Source organism: Carcharodon carcharias, chromosome 33 (genome assembly GCF_017639515.1).
Source record: "Carcharodon carcharias isolate sCarCar2 chromosome 33, sCarCar2.pri, whole genome shotgun sequence".
NCBI lineage: Eukaryota > Metazoa > Chordata > Chondrichthyes > Lamniformes > Lamnidae > Carcharodon > Carcharodon carcharias.
The window spans coordinates 8,871,524-8,891,233 of record NC_054499.1 but is presented as its reverse complement, the minus strand read 5'-3'; the positions used below and the strand labels follow the sequence as shown (position 1 = coordinate 8,891,233).

Below are 19,710 nucleotides of genomic sequence, written 5' to 3'. Positions count from 1 at the left end.
TTTTTAAACACAATCGTGTGATTTTTCTCAGTCTGAGGTTCTGGGAGCAGGCTGCTGGGGAGATGTTACAAAGGGCAGCAGCAGTTGAACCCACAACTAGCTATCTCGGAGCCGAGAGTGGGACCCACAGGGCCGTGGCCGACCACCTGCTTACTTAAACGGGGCCCCTGGCCTTAAAGCAGTTTGTGTGATGACCAGTGCTCACTGAGTTATAAACGCCTGCCTTCTGTCACTGTGCACTAGTGTTAAACGTTCACGCAATGGAAGCGCACAGCTCTACTGTGGCTAACCAACACTGGGAGTTTAGGATGGAGCATTCCCAGAAGTGTGCCCCTCCACACAGAAAGATGCACTAGCACAGGGTGACCCGAAGCAACCTCCCCCTTTGAAGCGGCATTCCACAAGAGTGACAATCAATGCTCCCTCTAAGTTGTGTGGCAATCAGGAATCGCACAGTGCAGAGAGGCCGAGCAAAGCTAGGAAAAATTAGAGAGCTTGTCGGTGGCAATCAGGTACATGCAGGAGCCAAAGTTTTAAAAAGGTCCCCTACCTGATCTCGTACCCCTCAATTAGCTGACGATGCTTCTCCTCCCGTTGCTGTAGTTCCGATTTGAACTCGGCTAACTGCTTGCCCATCTCGTGCTCATGCTGTGCGGTCAGTTCCATGATCTGCTTCCTGAACAGTGACACAAAAAAAAAATCAAACCACAAGTTTAGGTACAGACATCATCTGCAGCAGGTGAAAGGGTTTGGCCACAAAGTTTAAGTTAGCACTCTCTGGCGAAGTTCTTGGATAGCTCATTGTCCTGTGAGTAGGGAAGTTGAAGGTTCACTTCTGCAGTCCAAACAAAATTAGAGGATCTCAGCTGTGCCTTGGTCAGAAAGAATTTGTATTTATATTGCAGTGTTCACAACATCAGGGTGTCCCTTCACAAACAATAGGAGTACTTTTGAAGTGCAGTCACTGCTGTAATGTGGGAAAGGCAGCAGCCAATTTAAGCACATTAAGCTCCCACATATGATAATGACCTGATAATCTATTTTTTCAGCACTGTTGTTTGAGGGATAAATATTGCCAAGGACATTGGGGAGGATTCACCACCCCTCCCAGCCCCCAAACCTGCTTGCCGTCGAATAATGGCCATGGGTTCTTCTACATCCGCCCGAGGGTGCAGAAAGGGCCTCTATTTAAAGTCTCACCAAAAAGATGGCACCACTGACACTGCAGCATTCCCTCAGGACCATGCAATCAAGTCTCTGGAACTTGAATCAAAGGGCAGGAGGTGCTGCTCAAGACTGAAACCCAGGTCCCAGAGATAGAAGGAGTGTGTGTAACCCCCTGCGTCATACATTTCCTCCCTCTGTTTGGTTAATATTTTTTAGAAGTGAGGCACAGAAATAAAGCATACATAAAGACAGAGAACAAGTGAACAGTCTGCATGCTAGATATAACATTACTGTATAGAAGGGCCTCAGTTTAAAGGCTGATACAGATGAGGAAAGCCATCTGGTCCACAATCGCACATTTAGAAAGAGTCTACAATTCCACATAATCCACTGTCTCTTCGGGCTATTCCCGAATGTTTGTCTCTACCTCCCTATCTTTCCAAATGCTAATCCTTGTGTGCGAATCCTTTAGCTACTAGTCCAGAGCTTGGCCAGGTATCACAGGCAAGCAAGGTGGATAAAGAGGAACCAGTAGATGTAGGGCCTTTGGATTTCCAAAAGGCATTCAATAAGGTGCCATGTAAAAGGTTGCTACACAAAATAAGAGCTCATGGTGTTAAGGGTAATATATGTTAGCATGGATAGAGGACTGGCTATCTAACAGGAAACAGAGTCAGAATAGATGGGTCATTTTCAGATTAGCAAACTGTAACTAGCAAGTGTCACAGGAATCAATGCTGGAGCCCTCAACTACTTGCAATCCGTATGAATGACTTGGATGAAGGGACCAGGTACATTGCAGCCAAACTGGCTGGCAAGATAGCGATCATTGAATATATTCAAGGTTGAGTTAGAGATATTTTTGATCTACAAGGGAGTCAAGGGTTAAGGGGGGTTTGGGGGGTTGTTGGGGGGGAAAGAGTCAGGAAAGTGATGTTAAGGCTACAATCAGATCAGCCATGATCTTATTGAATGGCGTACCAGGCTCGAGGGATAAAGCGGCCTACTCCTGCTCCTATTATGGTAGTGTTTAGGATCTGCTTTCCCCATCTGGTTTATGAACTTACATGTCCCTACACAGGGATGTCAAAGCTAGTCTTCAGACATGAAGCATAAACTAAAGATTGGACATCCCAGCTGTAAAGGGCCCCCTCCAGTCGCCCCCTTCTCTTGTCCAATGGTTCTGAAACACTTTTGGTTGAAGGGTTGCTTTTCAAATGGATTCATAATCACAGGCCCCCCACCAGTCTCCCAACCCGATCACCCATCTAAATGAGAAAACTATATAATACTCATAACATGAAAGGTAGAGTTACATTACTCAGATAGATTGGAGATATTGGGACTGTTCTCCTTGGAGATGAGAAGGTTGAGAGGAGATTTGATTGAGGGGTTCAAAATCATGAGGGGTCTGGACAGAGTAGATAGGGACAAACTATTCCTGCGTTTTAAACGATCAAAAATCAGAGGGCACAGATTGAAAGTAATCAAGCAGAAGAAACAAAAGGGACACGAGGAAACATTTTTCACGCAGCGGTGTTTAAGGTCTGGAATGTACTGCCTGAGAGTGTGTGTGGTGGAGGCAGGTTCAATCAAGACATTCAAAAGGTAATTAAAGGGAGAATGCATAGGGCTATGGGGAGAAGGTGGGGGAATGTAGACCCAATGCAGACATGGTGGGCCGAGCGGCCTCCTTCTGGGCTGTAACCATTCTGTGACGCTGCCAGATATAAGTGGGTATGCCTGCTTCTCACTGCAGAGTCTATCTTTGGCAGCAGCAATGAGGGAACACTAGAGAAGAAAGGGGAGAGCAGGACTAGAGGGAGGTGGTGGTAGTGGGGGGGTGGGGCAGAGTGAGAGGGAGATGTGAGCAAGTATGCCTCCAGCCATTCCTGAAAGGCCTCTCCTGGCCCCCAGGGGTTCACAGACCCCTGTTTGAGAATGACTGCTCTCATCTTTCTTGAGCTTGGAGCTTGTCTTTGTCAAAATTGGGAAAATGAATACCACAATCACTAGTGAAAGGCAGGTAGGGTGCGGGCTGGTGATACAGCAGAGCTCCATAAGGTGGCACCATGAATGCAGCTGGCATGAAGTGGGGGTCTGTTTACCTGTGCTGCTCTCGAATGGCGGCTGTCTGTCGGGTGCTGTCTTCGTGGACGGTTGCTAGTCGCTCAGTCACCTGTTGCTCCAAGGCCATCTTAAACTCCGTCTCACTCTTGACTCGCTGCGATTCAAAGCGTGCCTGCAGCAAGGATATATTCAGCTTAAATAGTCATCTTGGAATAAGCAGCTTTACACCAAGTGCTCTCTCCCCATGTCTCCCCCCCGCCCATTTTCCTGAAAACACAGACTTGACTGAGGTACCAATCACCAAGTACTGGTCGCCTCCCGGTACACAGTAGGCTGAGGCCATAAGTGTTGATGAGCTGGTTGACCATGGGGTGCTTACTGCCCAAAGCTGAGCCTGAATTTGTTGAGCATTTACACGCACACACATCGAGATTGGGGTCCTGCCCGATCCCGCCACGCGCGGGGGAGACGGTGGTGTAGTGGTAATGTTAGTAATCCAGAGGTCCAGGCTAACGTGTTACGTTTTGATACTGGTACTGCCGATAACTTTTTAAAGATTAATCAATTCTCATACTCACAGGAGGTGGTTGAACATTGTGCTTTAGTTTATCTCACTTCAGCAACTGAACTAACAGGACGGGGTCTGCAGTCCCATCATGCACTGACTTGCAAAGTGCAGCAAGCTAAACAAGACGTACAGTACATAACATAATGCTCTGGGGACATGGGTTAGAATCCCACCACAGCAGCTGGTGGAATTCAAGTTCATTTAATAAATCTGGAATTGAAAGCTAGTCTGAAATTGCCATTGATTGTTTTATAAACACATCTGGTTCACTAATGTCCTTTAGGGAAGGAAATCAGCCATCCTTACCCAGTCTAGCCTACATGTGACTCTAGACCCAAAGCAACTCTTAACTGCCCTCTGATATGACCTAAAAAGCCACACAGTTCCAGGACATTTAGGGATGGGCAACAAATGCTGGGCTTGCCAGAGACACCCACATCCCATGAAAGAATAAAGAAAAAACGCACCCCCTGGCAATCAGAGAATCTGTTGCACCTCAAATACTTTCTGGTCCAGGGTCAGCTAACTCAGTACAGTTGCCTGCTTGTTACTTCAAGTGAGGGTGGGATACAAAGACCAAGAAACAGAGGGAGACGGGAAAGTGTTTCATTTTTGAAAAAAATCTCTTTATATATCGCTCCACTTGCAGAGCATGGGAACAGGACTGACTGGATTACTCTAGAGTGCAGGCATGGATTCAAAGGGCTGAATGGCCTCCTTCTGTGCCATAATATTTTATCCCCTCGCCAGTTTTCTCTCTCCTGCTCACAATCATTAGTCAAAAAGCAGAAGCCCTGGCTGACTTTTTTCCCCTCACTGCTGCACTGCACCCACTGGGCAGATCGAGCAGCTCAGCACAGCGATGGTTTACCTGGGATGAGAGGGTTGTCCGGTGATGAGAGGCTGAGCAAATTGTGCCTGCACTCTCTTAAATTTAGAAGAATGAGAGGCCAAGTCTTTGAACACCTACAAGATTCTGAAGGGGTTGACAGGATAGACACTGAGTGGGGACTTGGGAATCTAGAGCACAGTCTCAGGATGAGCAGCTGACCATTCAGGGCTGAGGTAAGGAGAACTTTCATCACTCAGAGGGTTGTGAGTCTTTGGAATTCTCTACCCCAGGGGGCTGTGGATGCTCCATTGTTGAGTATATTTAAGGCTGAGACAGAGTTTGGTCTTTCAGGTGAATCAAGGGATATGGGAGGGGAGGGGAGGGAGGCAGGAAGGTGGGGTTGAAGCCAAAGATTAGCCACGGTCAGTGGAGCAGGCTCGAGAGTGAATCTGTGGAATTCACTACGTCAGGGTGCAGCAGATGCCAGGATGCTGAATAAATTTAGGGAGGAGCTAGACAGAGTTTTAATTAGTAACGGGTTGAAAGGCTATGGGGAGAGGGCGGGAAATTGGAGTTGAGGCCGAAACGAGATCAGCTGTGATCGTACTGAATGGTGGGGCAGGCTCGAGGGGCTGAATTGCCTCCTCCTGCTCCTCGTTCTTATGAGGGGCTGAATGATTTAATCCTGCTCCTATTTATGTTCCTGACTTGTTTCTGCACAGGACGGTGCCTCGATCAACAGAGACATCAGAAAAGATGCACACGCTTCACCTTGACCAGGCTGAGTTCCATCTGCAGGCTTTCCTTGTCACGTTTGGCCGTGTCCAACTCGATTTCCAGCTGCTGCAGCTCCGTTTGGATGGAGGCGAGGACCCGCTGCGTGTCCTGCGCCCGCTGTGTTTCACGCTGAGCAGTTGCCTGTGCAACAAAAGCAGAATTCAAACTCAGTGGGAATCTGAAACGCAATGGGGGAGGGGAAGGGAGCAGGGAATTAAAGTAGTTGGCAGAGAACCAGAGTGGGGGTGAGGGGGGAGGAGATGAGGAGAATTTTGTTTTAAAACGCAGCGAGTCGTTTTGGTCTGGAATGTGTTGCCTGAAAGGGCGACGGAAGCTGTTTCAAAAGGGGAACTGGATAAATGCTGGACGGGGACAAAAATTACAGGGTTACAGGGAAAGGGCAGGGGGAAAGTGGGATTAACTGGATAGTTCTTACAAAGAGCTGGCACCGGCACGATGGGCTCCCTTCGTTAATTTAAAGACTGGCTCTTTTTAAATACACATTTGGTACGAATTTTCTCTTGCACTTTGAGGCTTCACATGGAACCAGAAGCATTGGGTTTTCCAGTGGCTGGCTGGTCAGTAACCCCGTCTAGCAGCAACTTCACCTTCTCTCTTTCCAGCTGCTTCTGGAGTTCTTCCTCCCGCTGCGCGTTCCCCTGCTCCAGCTGCTTCTCACGTTGGCTGTACGCCTCACGCGCCTCTCCCAGCTTGGTGCGCAGAGCCTCGGCCTGTTTCCGCTCGTGCTGCCTGCCACTCTCTGCAACGTCACACTCGCCCTGCAGCCTCAGGCAGCGCTGCTGCTCCACTTCCAGAACCTTCTGCAGCTTCCGGTTCTCCTCCTCCTACAAGATTGAGAAGGAAACAGGCCGGGTGGGGTGAGGACTAGAAAGATCAAGTAACTGCTTCATTCCTGTTCATATTTTACTATAAGTCATTGCGACAAACCCCATTTCAGCTAAAGACCCATCTGAACTTAGTAAATACATTGAAACGTATATAATTTTTAAAAGGATTTTACAGGGTTGGTGCCGAGATGCTCTTTCCCCCCTGGCTGGAGAGTCCACATCATGGCGTCTCAGTCTCAGGATAAGGAGTCGGCCATTTCAGACTGAGGTGAGAAGTTTGTTCGCTCGGAGGGTTGTGAATCTTTGGAATTCTTGACCCCAGAGGGCTGTGGATGCTCAATCATTGAGCATTTTCAAGACTGAGATTGACAAATTTTGGGGCATCAAGAGGGAATCGAGGAATATGGGGATTGGGTGAGAACATGGAGTTGAGGTAGATGATCAGCCATGATGGTATTGAATGGTGGAGCAGGCTTGAGGGTCCTGCTCCTATTTCTTACATTCTTATGTTAGGTTCTTACACCACCATTCAAACCAGGCAGGGCCTGGGTCAGTTCCAATCCCTGGGCCGTGTCCCATTAACTATTCGCAGTGACGGATGCACTATATTTGATCTCAACGTCCCCAGTACTAGGAAAGAGAACGTTGGACAGGGCTCCTGATACAATACTTGTTGGTCATGGCTTGGTGGGCAGCTTGCTCGCTTCTGAGTCAGAAGGTCGTGGGTTCAATTCCCACTCCAGAAACACGTGCATATAATCCAGGCCGACATTCCTTGAGCAGACGGGGCCTCGGTTTGACATCTCATCCGAAAGATGGCGCCTTCAACACCACAGCATTCCCTCAGTACAAAGGCGGACGCTTCATCCTACACTATGTGTGCCTGTCTCTGGAGTGAGCCTTGAGCCCACAAGCTTTTGACTCAGGAGGCAAGAGAGAGCTGCCCACGGAGGCACGGCAGAAATCTAAATTGTAATTTATTTATAAGTGTGTCGCTCTTTAAACCTGGAGTCAGTCGGGGACTTCATTTCCCTTACCAATATGCCCCTCGCCTCCACCAGCAGATCTTTCTCTTTCTGCTCTTTCGCCAGAGCTTGGTTTACTTGTGTTAAATGATGCTCCAAACTGAACAGCGCCTGGGAAGAAACGAGAAATACTGCATCACTTTTACTGTCATCTTCTGAAGGGATAGGTGCCTTTTTGCCTTCTCTCTGGAAGACAGTGATTCCTTCTGAGTGAATGACTCAATGGGGTCCCCATCAAGAATTTACCTATATATCACTGGGGAGCTGTTCAAATGCAGCGTTATGACCAAAACCCAGCTGATACCCTGAACAAGAGAGTAGTTCAGATGAATAGCGTAGATGCATTTATGGAGAAAGAAATAGAAGGATATTCTGATGGGGCAAGATGTGGCAGGGTGGGAAGAGGCTCGTGTGGAGCATAAACACCAACATGGACCAGGTGGGCCGAATGGCCTGTTTCTATGCTGAATGTTATGTGTAATCTGCAGGTTACTGGAACATGTCTTTTCAAATGCCTGCCCACCATCCACCAACCCAATCTGCGCATGTAAAGGAGAGGGGAGAGAACTGGGTAAACAATGAATCTTACAGAGCAAATCCCCAACCATCAGCATTCAGGCTTCAGGGAATGGTACAGCACAGAAAGAAGCCATTGGGCCCATTGTTCCTGTGGCTGTCCAATCAGCTCTTTCCCTGATAGCCCTGCAAATTTTCCCCATCAAACTTCTAATTCCACCTTTTCAAGATTACTATTAAATCTGCTTCTACTGCCCTTTCAGGCAGCGCATCCCTAATCACAACAATTTGTTTTGCCCTCACAATTGGCCCAAGTACCAAACTGGGAAATTCCATCTCGAGCATCCATTGACAAATATTAGCAGCATAGCAATATAACCTCGACACAAGTGAAGGGGTTATTTTTAAATGATTATTTCCCATAGGCTGTGTGGAGGCTATCTTCAGTAAAATAGGGGCTGCATTAACACTATGGAAACATAAGGCAGCAAGAGCCCTTCCTTGAAAACTGCATCTCCTCTTTGGACACTGTGCATTAATCTGTAACACTGGGGCTGAGGGGCATTATGATATCACTGGGACATCCCTGCTTCCAAATTCATCATGAAGCCCAGGCCAGAGTTTCTTCCAAAACTCAACAATGATTGCCATGAGGAGAGAGTCTTGACAACTGTTTCTTGGTGTCATGAAAATATAATAATTTTCATAATATTATTGTAAACTATTGTAAAGGTAGGTTAATAGTGGGTTTGGATTAGTGTGTGTGTGTGCGCGCGCACATTTTAATTGAATTGGAGACGGCTGGTCTGGGTGCTTTGAATTATCAAAAGGAAGCTAGGTTTGAATTGCTAAATACGTAAACATGGCTGAAGTTTAAGAATGTGAGGTGTGAAGGGTATTTGCATTTTTAGATAAACCAGAGTTGTGAATTTTAAAGAGATGGTAAAGTGCTAGATTTGTATTATGGAAAAAGTAAAGTTGCAAAGACCTATTGGAACAATGGGATTTATATTAAAAAGGGAGAAACATGTATAATGAAGATGAGATTATGTGTAAGGAAAGAAGGCATTGTAAGGTCTAGGAAGCGTGAAAAGCCTCCAGCCTCTATGCACCAAGCTACTGTCTCCAGGAACCGAAGCTAAGGGAATTCATTTTAAATATCACTGTCCAGGGTATTGTGTGCTTTGCCTGGGTCTGTTGAAATCTATGTTGTTTCACTGTTGCCTTAACGGAGGTGTAACTGGGAGCTATATTAATGAGGGAATTTAGGAGTTATTAAAGTAGTAATTTGTAGATCTATTTATGTGCTTAAAATCATTTATTTTATTAATAAATGTTTAGTTTTGTAAAGAAAAAACCTCGATGGACTTATTACCACTGAATTCAAGGCACGCATCTCAAAATAAAAATACAAATTGCAAAACAGTTGTGGCAGCTGTTTCAAGTTTCCCACTGGGATTTGAGCAGCTCAGCATTTACCATCTGCTGTGTCATAACATTCAGTGACACCTTTAACATGGAAATCGCCCCATCGCACATCAGAGATGGGGAATACAGCCAGGCAGAAGTGGGAGAATTAAGTTCTGGAATTCCCTCCCTAAACCTTTCTCTCCCTCTTCCTCCTTTAAGAAGCTCCTCAAAACCTACCTATTTGCCTCATAGAGCTTAGTGTCAAATTTTGTTTGATAACACTCTTGCAAAGTGCCCTGGGAGGTTTCACTAAGTTCAAGGCACTGTATAAATGCAAATTGTTGTTGAGAATAAGAAGAGGGCACAGCAGAAACAATGCGCTTGGAGGAGGCTTTTGAAATTGTGGAAGAGATTCGGTACGGAGTACCAGTGAATAGGCCCCAAGAATGAAGACAGTTTGAGCATCATTTGTGGGGTGAGGAGGGACTGGCAAATGGGGCAGGAGGCGGTGGTGGGAGGATGACAGTCTTGGAGGTAGCAAAAGGCAAGGATAGAAGGCAGAGGTCTCAAAAAGTCCCGGGTCAGCCAAGGGTTGTAGCCCCTCAGCAAGTATTTCCATGACGAAGTGACCCCCACTTTGAAGGCCCTACCTGCTGCTGCTTGCCATGCCCCTTCTCTGCAGCCTCGCGCTCCTCCTGCAGTTGCCTCATGGCTTCCGATTTCTCTGCATCATGTTTCTTCCAACCGTCCACTACCTTCACCAGAGTCTGTCCGCGGAGGGGAAAGAAAGGCAAATATTTGCACACTAAAAAAAAAACAACGAGAGCACAACTTCATTTTTCTATCAACAGAGAGACCAATGGTTTTGGAGAACCCACATTTTTTTTTTCCCCACAGCAAAATCTGAACCATCTTCTTTTGGTCCTTCTAAGCTCCAAATACTTTGTCCATCGCCGCCACTGTGTGAAATTAAGACTCATCCCCTCCATCTCCTACTCTGACAGACTCCTGCTGGCAGCTCAAAGTAGTGAATCCCTCTGCTACTTAGCATCAGCCATGGCTCAGTGGGCAGTGAACCTGTGTCTCTAGAATCAGAAGGGTGTGGGTTCAAGTCCTACTCCAGACACTTGAGCACAAAAATCTTAGTTGACTCTCAGTGCAGGACTGAGGAAGTGCTGCATTGTCGGAGGTGTTGTCTTTTGGATGAGACATTAAAACTGAGGCCCCGTCCGCCCTCTCAAGTAGGCATGAAGGATCAAACAGCACTATTTTTTTTTGGGGGGGGTGGGGGGTTAATCCTCTGTGTCCTGGCCAATACTTATCCCTCAATCAGCATCACTAGATACAGATGAATTGGTCCCTGCTGTGTGTGGGAGCTTGCAGTGCAGATATTGGAGGCCACTTTATCCTACAAAACAACAGTAACAGCACTTCCAAAGCATTTTGTTGGCTGTAAAGCATTGTAAGATGTCCCAAGGTCATAAAGGGTGCTATAGAAAAGTAAATCTTTCTATCTTTAGGATCTTTTCCTCCTACTTTTAAAACCTGTGTTTGGTATGCTTACTCAGCTCAGCTTACCCTCCTACTCCAGTTAGTAAACAGCACAGAGTGGTTGGGCAGGTATAATTTGATGTAATTCCATGAAACATTGCTGATGCCCTGCATTGTAGGATGTTCATGCCAAAGATTCAGCAGGCTGATTTCTGGGATGAGAGGGTTGTCTTATGGGGACAGATTGAGTAGAATGGGCACATATTCTCTGGAATTAGGAAGAACGAAAAGTTCTCGCATTGAAATGTATAAAATTTACAGAGTGTTTGATAGAGTAGATGCTGAGGGGCCATTTCCCCCCTGGCTGGAGAGTCTAGAACACGGATTCACGGTCTCAGAATAGGAAGGTCGACCATTTCGATCCGGGATGAGGAGAAATTTCTTACTCGGGGTTGTGAATCTTTGGAATTCTTTACTGCAGAGGGCTATGGATACTCAGTCATTAAGCATATTTGAGTGAGACTAATAGGTCTTTGGACACTAAGGGAATAAAAGGAATATGGGGGAGACGCCAGAAAAGGGGAGTCCAAATAGAAGGTGGACCATGATCTTCTGGAATGGTGTAACAGACTCAAGAGGCGAGATGGGCTAATTCTGCTCCTACTACTTATGGTGAAACAGGCTTGAGGGATTGAGTAACTTACTCCATTCTTAGTCACAGAATCGTTACAGCCAGGAGGCCATTCAGCCCATTGCATCTGCGCCAGCTCTCCAAATGAGCAATGCACCCAGTGCCATTCCCCTAGCTTTTGCCCATAAACCTGCACATTCTTCCTTTTCAGATAAGAATCCAATTCCCTCTTGAAAGTCTCAATTGAACCTGCCTCCTCCACACTCTCAGGCAGCGCATTCCAGATCCTAGCCACTCGCTGCGTGAAAAAGTTTCTCCTCGTATCTACGTGGCTTCCTTTGCTAATTACTTTAAATCTCTGCCCTCTGGTTCTTAATCTTTCCAACAATATCTACTCTTCGCGACCTCTCATGATTTTGAACACCCCAATCAAATCTCCTCCCAATCTTCTCTTCTCAGAGGAAAGTAGTCTCCACATCTTCAACCTATCAACATAACTGAAGTCCCTCATCCCCATTCTGATGAATATTTTCCGCACCCTCTCTAATGCTTTCACATCTAGTCCTTCATCAGAAGATGGCCTCTTGAGGCCACTGGCACTGCCCATTTCAACTCTCCCCAGTGGTTAGAGGGAGCGCTGCAGAATTTTGAACCATTCACCCTCGTACCTTATCCAGCTGTTCAATCATGATGTCTTTCTTCCGATCAGCTGACACTGCCACAGCCAACTGCTGCTGGAGCTCCAAGATCTTGTTCTGCAGGCTCTGAATCTGTTTCTCACAATGCTGAGATTGAACGGCCAAGAGAAGAGAAAGAACCAATCAGAACTCTGCCTCTAAACAGGTAATCCCCACTGGAAATTCAGAGAGGACCCACAAGATTTAATTCTGAGCATCGGAATGGCAGAGTCAAGAGGACAGGCTGGTCAAACCAGACTTAACAGCTATAAAAATAAGGACTTTACAACAGCAAGAAAGATTTAAAAAGAAATCAGCACTCATATAATGCCTTTCACTTAATTAACAGGTGGATTCATGTCTCTAGCTTTTCAAACCTGGCAGGAGGATAAGGTTAGGTGGTGTAGTGGGTAGAGTCCCTGCCTCTGAGCCAGAAGCTCTGGGTTCAAATCCCACGCCAGCACTTGATGGCCAAGGAAGGTGTGTTCAGAATGTGGTCAAGCAGGTTGATTATCAACCTGCAAATCCTTCCAACATGCCAATGGCTGGCGGTAAGAGCGGAAGGGACTTCTGGTCAGCCCTGCTTGATGCAGAGAGGCACTGCTCAAGCTATAGCCTCTGGCCTCAGTCTAGCGACCCCGTTCCTGGAAAAGCAAGCTTTAGAAAATAGATGCAACCACATGCTTCGTCTGCCTCATGCATCTCTAGATGCAAGAACTTGTTTAAGTCTAAGAAGGATAAGAGAGGAGTTAGCCAACAAAACGTTAGCAAGGGTATCAGGATAACTCAGTTACAGTGTTGTCACAGGATCAGTTACATGCATATTTTTACAGAGGATGTCAGCCTTTAGTGAGGAAACACAAGATGGACGTGACCCAAATTGACTCTCCTCTTCAGTAATTCTTGTGAGGTATTCAGATCCTTTCTAGAGTCTGAACTAAAAAGCTACCACTTCAGCGAGACAGAATGTAAGTTATTTACTTGCAAGTGCTCTTTTCTTAATGCCTACTAATGAACCTCCCATGAGGTTAGAGAGCAAGTCAGTGTTGCGACTATTTTATGAAGACAGGAACACTACACAATGTATTATAATTATATTGAAGTGTGCCTCGACGCCTCTTTAATAATTAATTTGACATTTATACAGGGCTGTGAGCACAGTAATATATTCCATGCACTACAAAAATCTGATACTGACCCACATAACAAGATCTTGGTGACCAAAGCTTAGTCAAAGTTTAAAGGGACGCCTTAGAGGAGGAGGGAGAAGCGGAGGGGTTTAGGGAGAGAATACCGGAGCTTAGGGCCCAGGCAGCTGAATGATGGTCGCCAATGGTGGAGCGATTAAAATTAGGGATGCTCAAGGGGCCAGAATTGGAGGGACACAGATCTAGGTTTCTGAATGTTTTTTTTTTCAAAAAAGACTCCCATGATGATTTAGTAAGAGCATTCAGGAATAAGTTTCTTCAATACACTTGATATAAAATATTCTCTGTCGAGAGATAAAGTATTTCCAAGGAATTAATGAAATGCTTCTTATTAAACTTATAGGAATTAAATCATAAATCCTCCTTAAGCATTGTGAGACAGCAAGGACAACCAGCAACTCGCTGTCAGATATCCGTGATTCTACACATAAACCACCCGAACCTCTTGATTAGATTCCAGCCTATAACTCACTCCTGGAGTGTCTGTTAATTATAAACGACAGTTCAGCAACAAGTCAGGCATCATGCTGATTGACAAAGCAGCCAGAATCAAACAAAACTTATTTGATAAAAGCAAAATACTGCGGATGCTGGAAATCGGAAATAAAAACAGAAAGTGCCAGAAAAACTCAGCAGGTCTGACAACTTCTGTGGAGAGAGAATAACAGGAAGGGTCATACAGACTCGAAAGTTAACTCTGTTACTCTTTCCACAGATGCTGTCAGACCTGCTGAGTTTTTGCAGCATTTTCTGTTTTAAAACTTATTTTAAATTAGAGATGACACAGTCTTGTGCAGTCAAGCATTCCCGCACACGCTTTTGAGAGTGAGGTGGGGGCGAAAATGGTGGTCAATCTTAAGATTCAGTTAGTCAAAGATGAAATAATAGCACAAAATTCAGAAGGGAGTTCAAAGTCAGGACTTGCGTGTGTGGGTTAAGCGGCAGGCTGGCTGTGACCCGCGAGCTAAGCCCACACTAAAGCCCCAGGGTCACCGGAGGAGAGGTGACTAAAGACGACCCCCACGAGCTGCTTTCGGACTGACAGCAAGTATCAAGGAGACGGCATCAAGCGTATTCTGCAAAGAGGATTAGAGGGCAGATTGGCTGCCTAAGTACAACCAGCCGGCAGGCTAGGGAGTCAGGGGCTCAAGCCGCTTAGTGCCACGTGAGCTTCTTCCAGGCAGTTTGAGATTATCCAGCAAGGTCATAGAGCACGGAGAGAGCAACATGTGGCATCAACCTTGATCTCACGCTGGCTAGAAATCTGTCACATTCTTGGTGGAGCTTTAATGAGCGATGACAGTAATTGAGGAAAAACAAAGAGCAAAAGTCTTCACAATTTGCTTCAAAGAGAAGTGCAGCAATTTAAAAACTTGTTTTACTCTCCTGGTTTAAATACTCCTGTCGGTCAGTCGCTCGCATAAAGACCGGCTCTTTGCAGCACAATCGTTCAGCGTTCTCAGATGCTTGGCGATTAAATGTGCCACCTGGCACAGTGCCAGCAGCCAGGATTGCTCTCAGTTTGATCCTCAGGTCAGCTGCTGACTTAAGAAACAAACCACAGACCCCAAGCTGTCGTCAAGTGGACTGAGGCCCTCGACGCACGACAAGGTATTTTACTGGCACATTCCTGATTTTAATCGCTCCACCATTGGCCAGCAGCTGCCGGGCCCTAAACCCCGGCATTCCCACCTTAAACCTCTCCTCCTTTAAGAGGCTCCTTAAAACCGACCTTGGCGACCAAGCTTTTGGTCACCTGTCCTAATATCCCACACAGCTCATTTTTGTTTGCTAATGCCCCTGTGAAGTGCCTTGGGACATTTTACTCCTAAAAAAACGATGCCACAGAAATGCACGTGGTTGTTGTTGTTGCTGGGAAGCATGAGAGATCCCAGTGGAAGGGACGGGTTCGGAGGAGGTTTTTGAAAAGGCCGGAGAGGTGGAAGGGTTGCTGCTGAAGGGCGCCATTCCTTACCTTCCTCCTCGTGCGCTCTTTATCGAGGGTGTCCTTCAAGATCTGACACTCGTAGAGGGAGGATTCAGCCGCCAGCCCCTCTCCCATCCCCATCCGCATACGGGAATACCGAGGGAAGAGAGCAGCTTCATTCAATCCCAGGATGGGCACTGGTGGGGACACAGAGATCTCCTGGAAAGGTTTGGCGCTGAAACAATTAAAACAGGTCATAGAACCACAGAATGGTTGCAGCACACAAGGCGGCCATTCAGCCCATCATCTCCATGCCAGCTCTCCACAAGAGCAACTCAGCTAGTCGCACTTCCCTGCCTTTTCCTTGTAGCCCTGGAAACCTCTCCACAGATAATTATCCAACTCCCTTTTGAAAGCCATGATTGAACCTGACCAGGCAAGGACATAGATATCCTCCCCTGAAGGACCAGATGGGGTTTTTACAACAATCCGGTAGTTTCATAGTCACCATTGCCGAGGTTATTTTTTCTATATCCCAGGTTTATTTAATGAGCTGAATTTGAATTCGCAAAGCTACCATAGTGGGAGCTGAACTCCTGCAAATATGAATCCAGGCCTCTGGCTTACTTTTCTGGTAACATAACAATACGCTGCCATACCCGTGGTTGCTTCTGGGCAATATTAGGCATCAAACATGTTCAGTGGCGGCCCTCAGGCCCGGTTCAGGGTGGGAGTTGTGGGGGGTCTGAAAAGGCAGTCTCAGGTGGTGAAGGGGGGGGATGGGTTGCTAAGGGTGACTGCGGAATGAACTGGGGCGTTATAAAGGGAACAGCCCCTTCATAATACTTTTTGCTCTTGTCTTGGACCTACTTATTGCTGGAAGTTTCCCTTGATTGGCAGTTCCTCTCATTCATGCCACCCATCAACCCCTGCCCACCAGGAATGAAGCCAAGACAATTGAACGAATTTTATAATGGACCCTTAGCTTGACGATGCCACACTGCACTCAGTGATAGCACCCTCTTGTTCGACTCAATCAGTTGTGGGTTCAAGACCCCATTCCAGAGACTTGAGCACCTCCACCATGCTGACATTCCCTGTGTCAGCGCTGAAAGGGTGCTGCACTGTCATGCAGTTGGAACATTAACCCAAAGGCCCCCGTCTGCCCTCTCAGGTGGATGTAAAAGATCCCACAGCACCATTCAGAAGAGGAGTGGGAGAGTTCTCCCCCGATGCCCTGGCTGATACATATTCCTCAACCAAGGTTACTAAGAAAACAGATTTTCCCATCATTGTCACGCTTGCTGCTTGTGGGATCTTGCTGTGCGCAAATTGGTTTCCTACATTACAGCAGTGACCGCACTTCCACATCATTGGCTGTAAAGTGCTTTGGGAAAACTTGAAGTGGTGAAAGGTGCTACAGAAATGCAAATGCTCTTGGTTTGCTCTCCCCAGGCTGCCACCTCAGTCCCCCTACACCCGCCTTTCCCAGGCCTTCTGTTCAGCTTGTGATGGACCTGCCAAGGTCCCGGGAGGGAGGGTGGGAGTCACGGACGTAAACAATTGCTGGCTAAAGAGACTCGGAGAGTAATTTGCAGCATTACCTGAGGCACCGATCTCCCCACCACCCTCCCCAAAATAACAGGCACTTATTCACAAAGACCCCTACCTGACCAAGCCGGGCGCTGCTTCAAGACCATTCACCCACCTGAGTAAAGTGCTGGTGCAGTCACTCTCAAACGAATCGTCGTCCCCTTGATCCTCAGCTGCCTTCGGCACCAGTGTTGACGAGGTCGGACTGACGGCAGCATCCCCTGCAAGAAGGGAACGAACCGACGCCCGTGAAACAGGGTGACACCCGGGCGAACTCGCTGACAGACACAATTCAATTTTCAAAGCTAGGGCCACTGGAAGCAAGGGCGAGGGGGCCCTCCCATTGCGCATTTCCACAAGGCTGCTTCTAAAACCCAATGCTTATTCTCGCCATGGGAGGGGTGTCTAGCCTCCACTGAGCAGCTCTCTGACTGGCAATGTCTCCACCCCAAGCCTGACAGCATTGCTGCTCTCTGTAACCCCTGGTGCCTTTTCAGCCACAGAAGTGAAAAAGCAAGGGGGTGCGGGGGGGGGGGGGGGGGGGGGGGGGAGAGCAGGAAAGTACATCCCTGCCATGGTTTCCTGCCATGGCATTGACCCTGTGCCTATTTTCCCATCAAGCATCAGTCCACGAGGCACGGCTGAATACTCACTGTAGGTGAGCTCCTGAGAGAGCTTCAACATGTTCTGTAGGTGGGACCGCACCGACTCCATCTCCGAAACGTGCCTGGATCCAACCTGAGGGGAACAATGGGTAGCATGAGCAAAGGGGGGTTAAATCTCTCCAAGGGCGGTTTAGTGATTACGTTATTGGTTCGAGTAATCGCGAGGCCTGGTCTGTTAACTCAAGTACAAGCCCTGGCGCTATAGATCGAGAACCAGAATCAGATTTAATCGAATATGGGAATAAAAGAGATGGGAATGAGTAAAAAGAACGAGTGTGAATGTGTCGAATCCAACAGGCTAATTCCTTCAGTAAGGGAAGAAAACTTGGAACCCGCTGTGGGCCTATCCCACACCAAGGCGATTCTTAACGGCCCCCAGAAGTGGCCGAGCGAGCCCCACACAGGGGCACACCAACTAGGGATGGGCAATAAATCCCAGCCTTGCTAGCAATGCCCACAGCCTGAGAAGGGATAATTTAAAAAGTATTTCTGGACAGCAGAGGAAGCTGGATGTGCACTGCTTAGAATTGCGATTATTCACTCCTGCAAGTGCAGTGACAAAGCCCAGACACACACAGTGCACACATTCAAAACCAGCAGGACCCCAATGACCGGCGGCAGCATTTTCACTCCAGCTGGGTGGGGTCTTTCTGTGCAAGGTCACACGCATTGCTGATGATTCATTACATCGAGCGGATCACAGGATGCCCTACTGAGTCAAATCACTCATCCCGCCCAGAGTGAGCTGCTTAAACTTTGGACCTTCCCAACTGAAAATAACCTCTTTGGATTTAGGTGCCTAGAAACTAAGATCACAGAAACAGGCTGTTCGGCCCAACTGGTCCATGCTGGTTTATACTATACTTGAGCCACTTCCTACCCTGCTTCATCACACCCAAGTGACACATCCTTCTATTCCCTTCTCCCTCATGTGGTTTAAATGCTTCTATAGGTATTCGTCTCAACGGCTGCCTGTGGTGGTTAAGAGGCTGCATCCCCACAGGAGAAAAAGTGCAGTCCATAGCGGGCAATGGTGTTTGCTTGGGCTGGGCACTCAGAAGGATGGTGCTGGGTTTCTGGGTGGCATTGGGTGATGAGGAAAGATTGACGGTGAAGGGCCGGACAGAAGCAGAATTACCTTTGCCCCATTGCTGCCTTCCCCCTTTTTTGGCAGTCTCTGAGTCATCTCCGCAGCAGGTTCTTCCAGCTCAGGGGGTGCCAGCTGTCCAGGTACCTCCTTGGCAAATTGGACGGATTTTGGGTGGCGGGAAGTGGCGGTATTAGAGGGGCCCTCAGAAGCCACATCTCGCAGGAGGCCTGGTCGGGCAGGGCTCCTGGTGTTGGCAGCCAGCTTGGGCATGGGCTCAGGGGGTTGGGTGCGGGAGTGAGGCCCAGGGAGGGCAGGATTGCGCCTGTCACCATGGCCCAAAGCCTCTTTGCGCTCGGTGGTGACCCGTTTGGAGGAGGAGCGAGGGGACCCCGGGGGCTGCGTGCTGGGGGCCGCCCGCTGTTCCATCTGCAGCGACGCATACAGCCTGGTCGTGGCCTCGGACGAGGAGGTGAGGGTGGCACAGGGGCTGCTGGGCAGAGAGCGGGCCACAGCGGTCGAGGCCGAGCGATCAAAGCAGGGCAGGTTGGCGGCTATGGCCCAGGCAGCACGCGGGCTGGCAGGGGCAGAGTTGGGCGCGGACGGGGGCAGGGGCTCGACATCACTCATCAAATCCTCGGATCGAATCGGAGAATCCATCGCCCGGTAACGTCTGGTCGAAGCCAAGTGGGAATCCCTCTGCATCACACAAGGGCCTCACGCTCCCGATCTGTCAGCAAGAAACAGGTTTGAGGATGTTACTACAGGAGATTATTAATGAGCTTCACGCTGATTAAAAAATTAACTGCCATGTGGCGAGACAAACTCCAGACTCCAAGTGCCCCCTCTCCTTTACTCCCTCCCAATCTCCACTGTCCCCACCCTTTACACCTCTCCCTTAGTCCTCCATCCCTCCCCATCTCCACCTCCCTCCCCCCTCCCCAACCCTCCCCTCTACATCCCTCATCTTTACCCCCCTCCCCGTTACCCATTCCACCATCCTAAATTTCAGCCCCTCTACCACCCTCTCCAGACCCCCTCTCTCTCCCCCAATCCTCCTCCCCACCTCCTTCTCTCTCTCTCCCCTCCCCTTCCTCCTCTCCCCTCACTCCCTCTACCTCCCCCTCCCCTCACTCCCTCTACCTCCCCCTCCCCTCACTCCCTCTACCTCCCCTCCCCTCACTCCCTCTACCTCCCCTCCCCTCCCCACCCTCCTTC

The 19,710-nt window shown here is 48.1% G+C and overlaps 1 protein-coding gene across 1 annotated transcript in view; it reads right to left on the bottom strand.

Annotated features, from left to right (window-relative positions):
- cntrob (centrobin, centrosomal BRCA2 interacting protein) overlaps positions 1-19,710 on the bottom strand; it is a 40,641-nt gene that overhangs the window by 19,779 nt on the left and 1,152 nt on the right. The window contains exons 2-12 of the mRNA XM_041179035.1: positions 18,544-19,222; positions 17,394-17,478; positions 16,856-16,961; positions 15,196-15,382; positions 12,004-12,120; positions 9,864-9,980; positions 7,300-7,398; positions 6,023-6,259; positions 5,409-5,555; positions 3,276-3,409; positions 551-676 (exon numbers count right to left, since the gene is read on the bottom strand). Coding sequence (XP_041034969.1) covers positions 551-676; positions 3,276-3,409; positions 5,409-5,555; positions 6,023-6,259; positions 7,300-7,398; positions 9,864-9,980; positions 12,004-12,120; positions 15,196-15,382; positions 16,856-16,961; positions 17,394-17,478; positions 18,544-19,197 — 2,009 coding nt within the window. The 5' untranslated portion in view covers positions 19,198-19,222. The remainder of the gene's footprint in view (positions 1-550; positions 677-3,275; positions 3,410-5,408; positions 5,556-6,022; positions 6,260-7,299; positions 7,399-9,863; positions 9,981-12,003; positions 12,121-15,195; positions 15,383-16,855; positions 16,962-17,393; positions 17,479-18,543; positions 19,223-19,710) is intronic.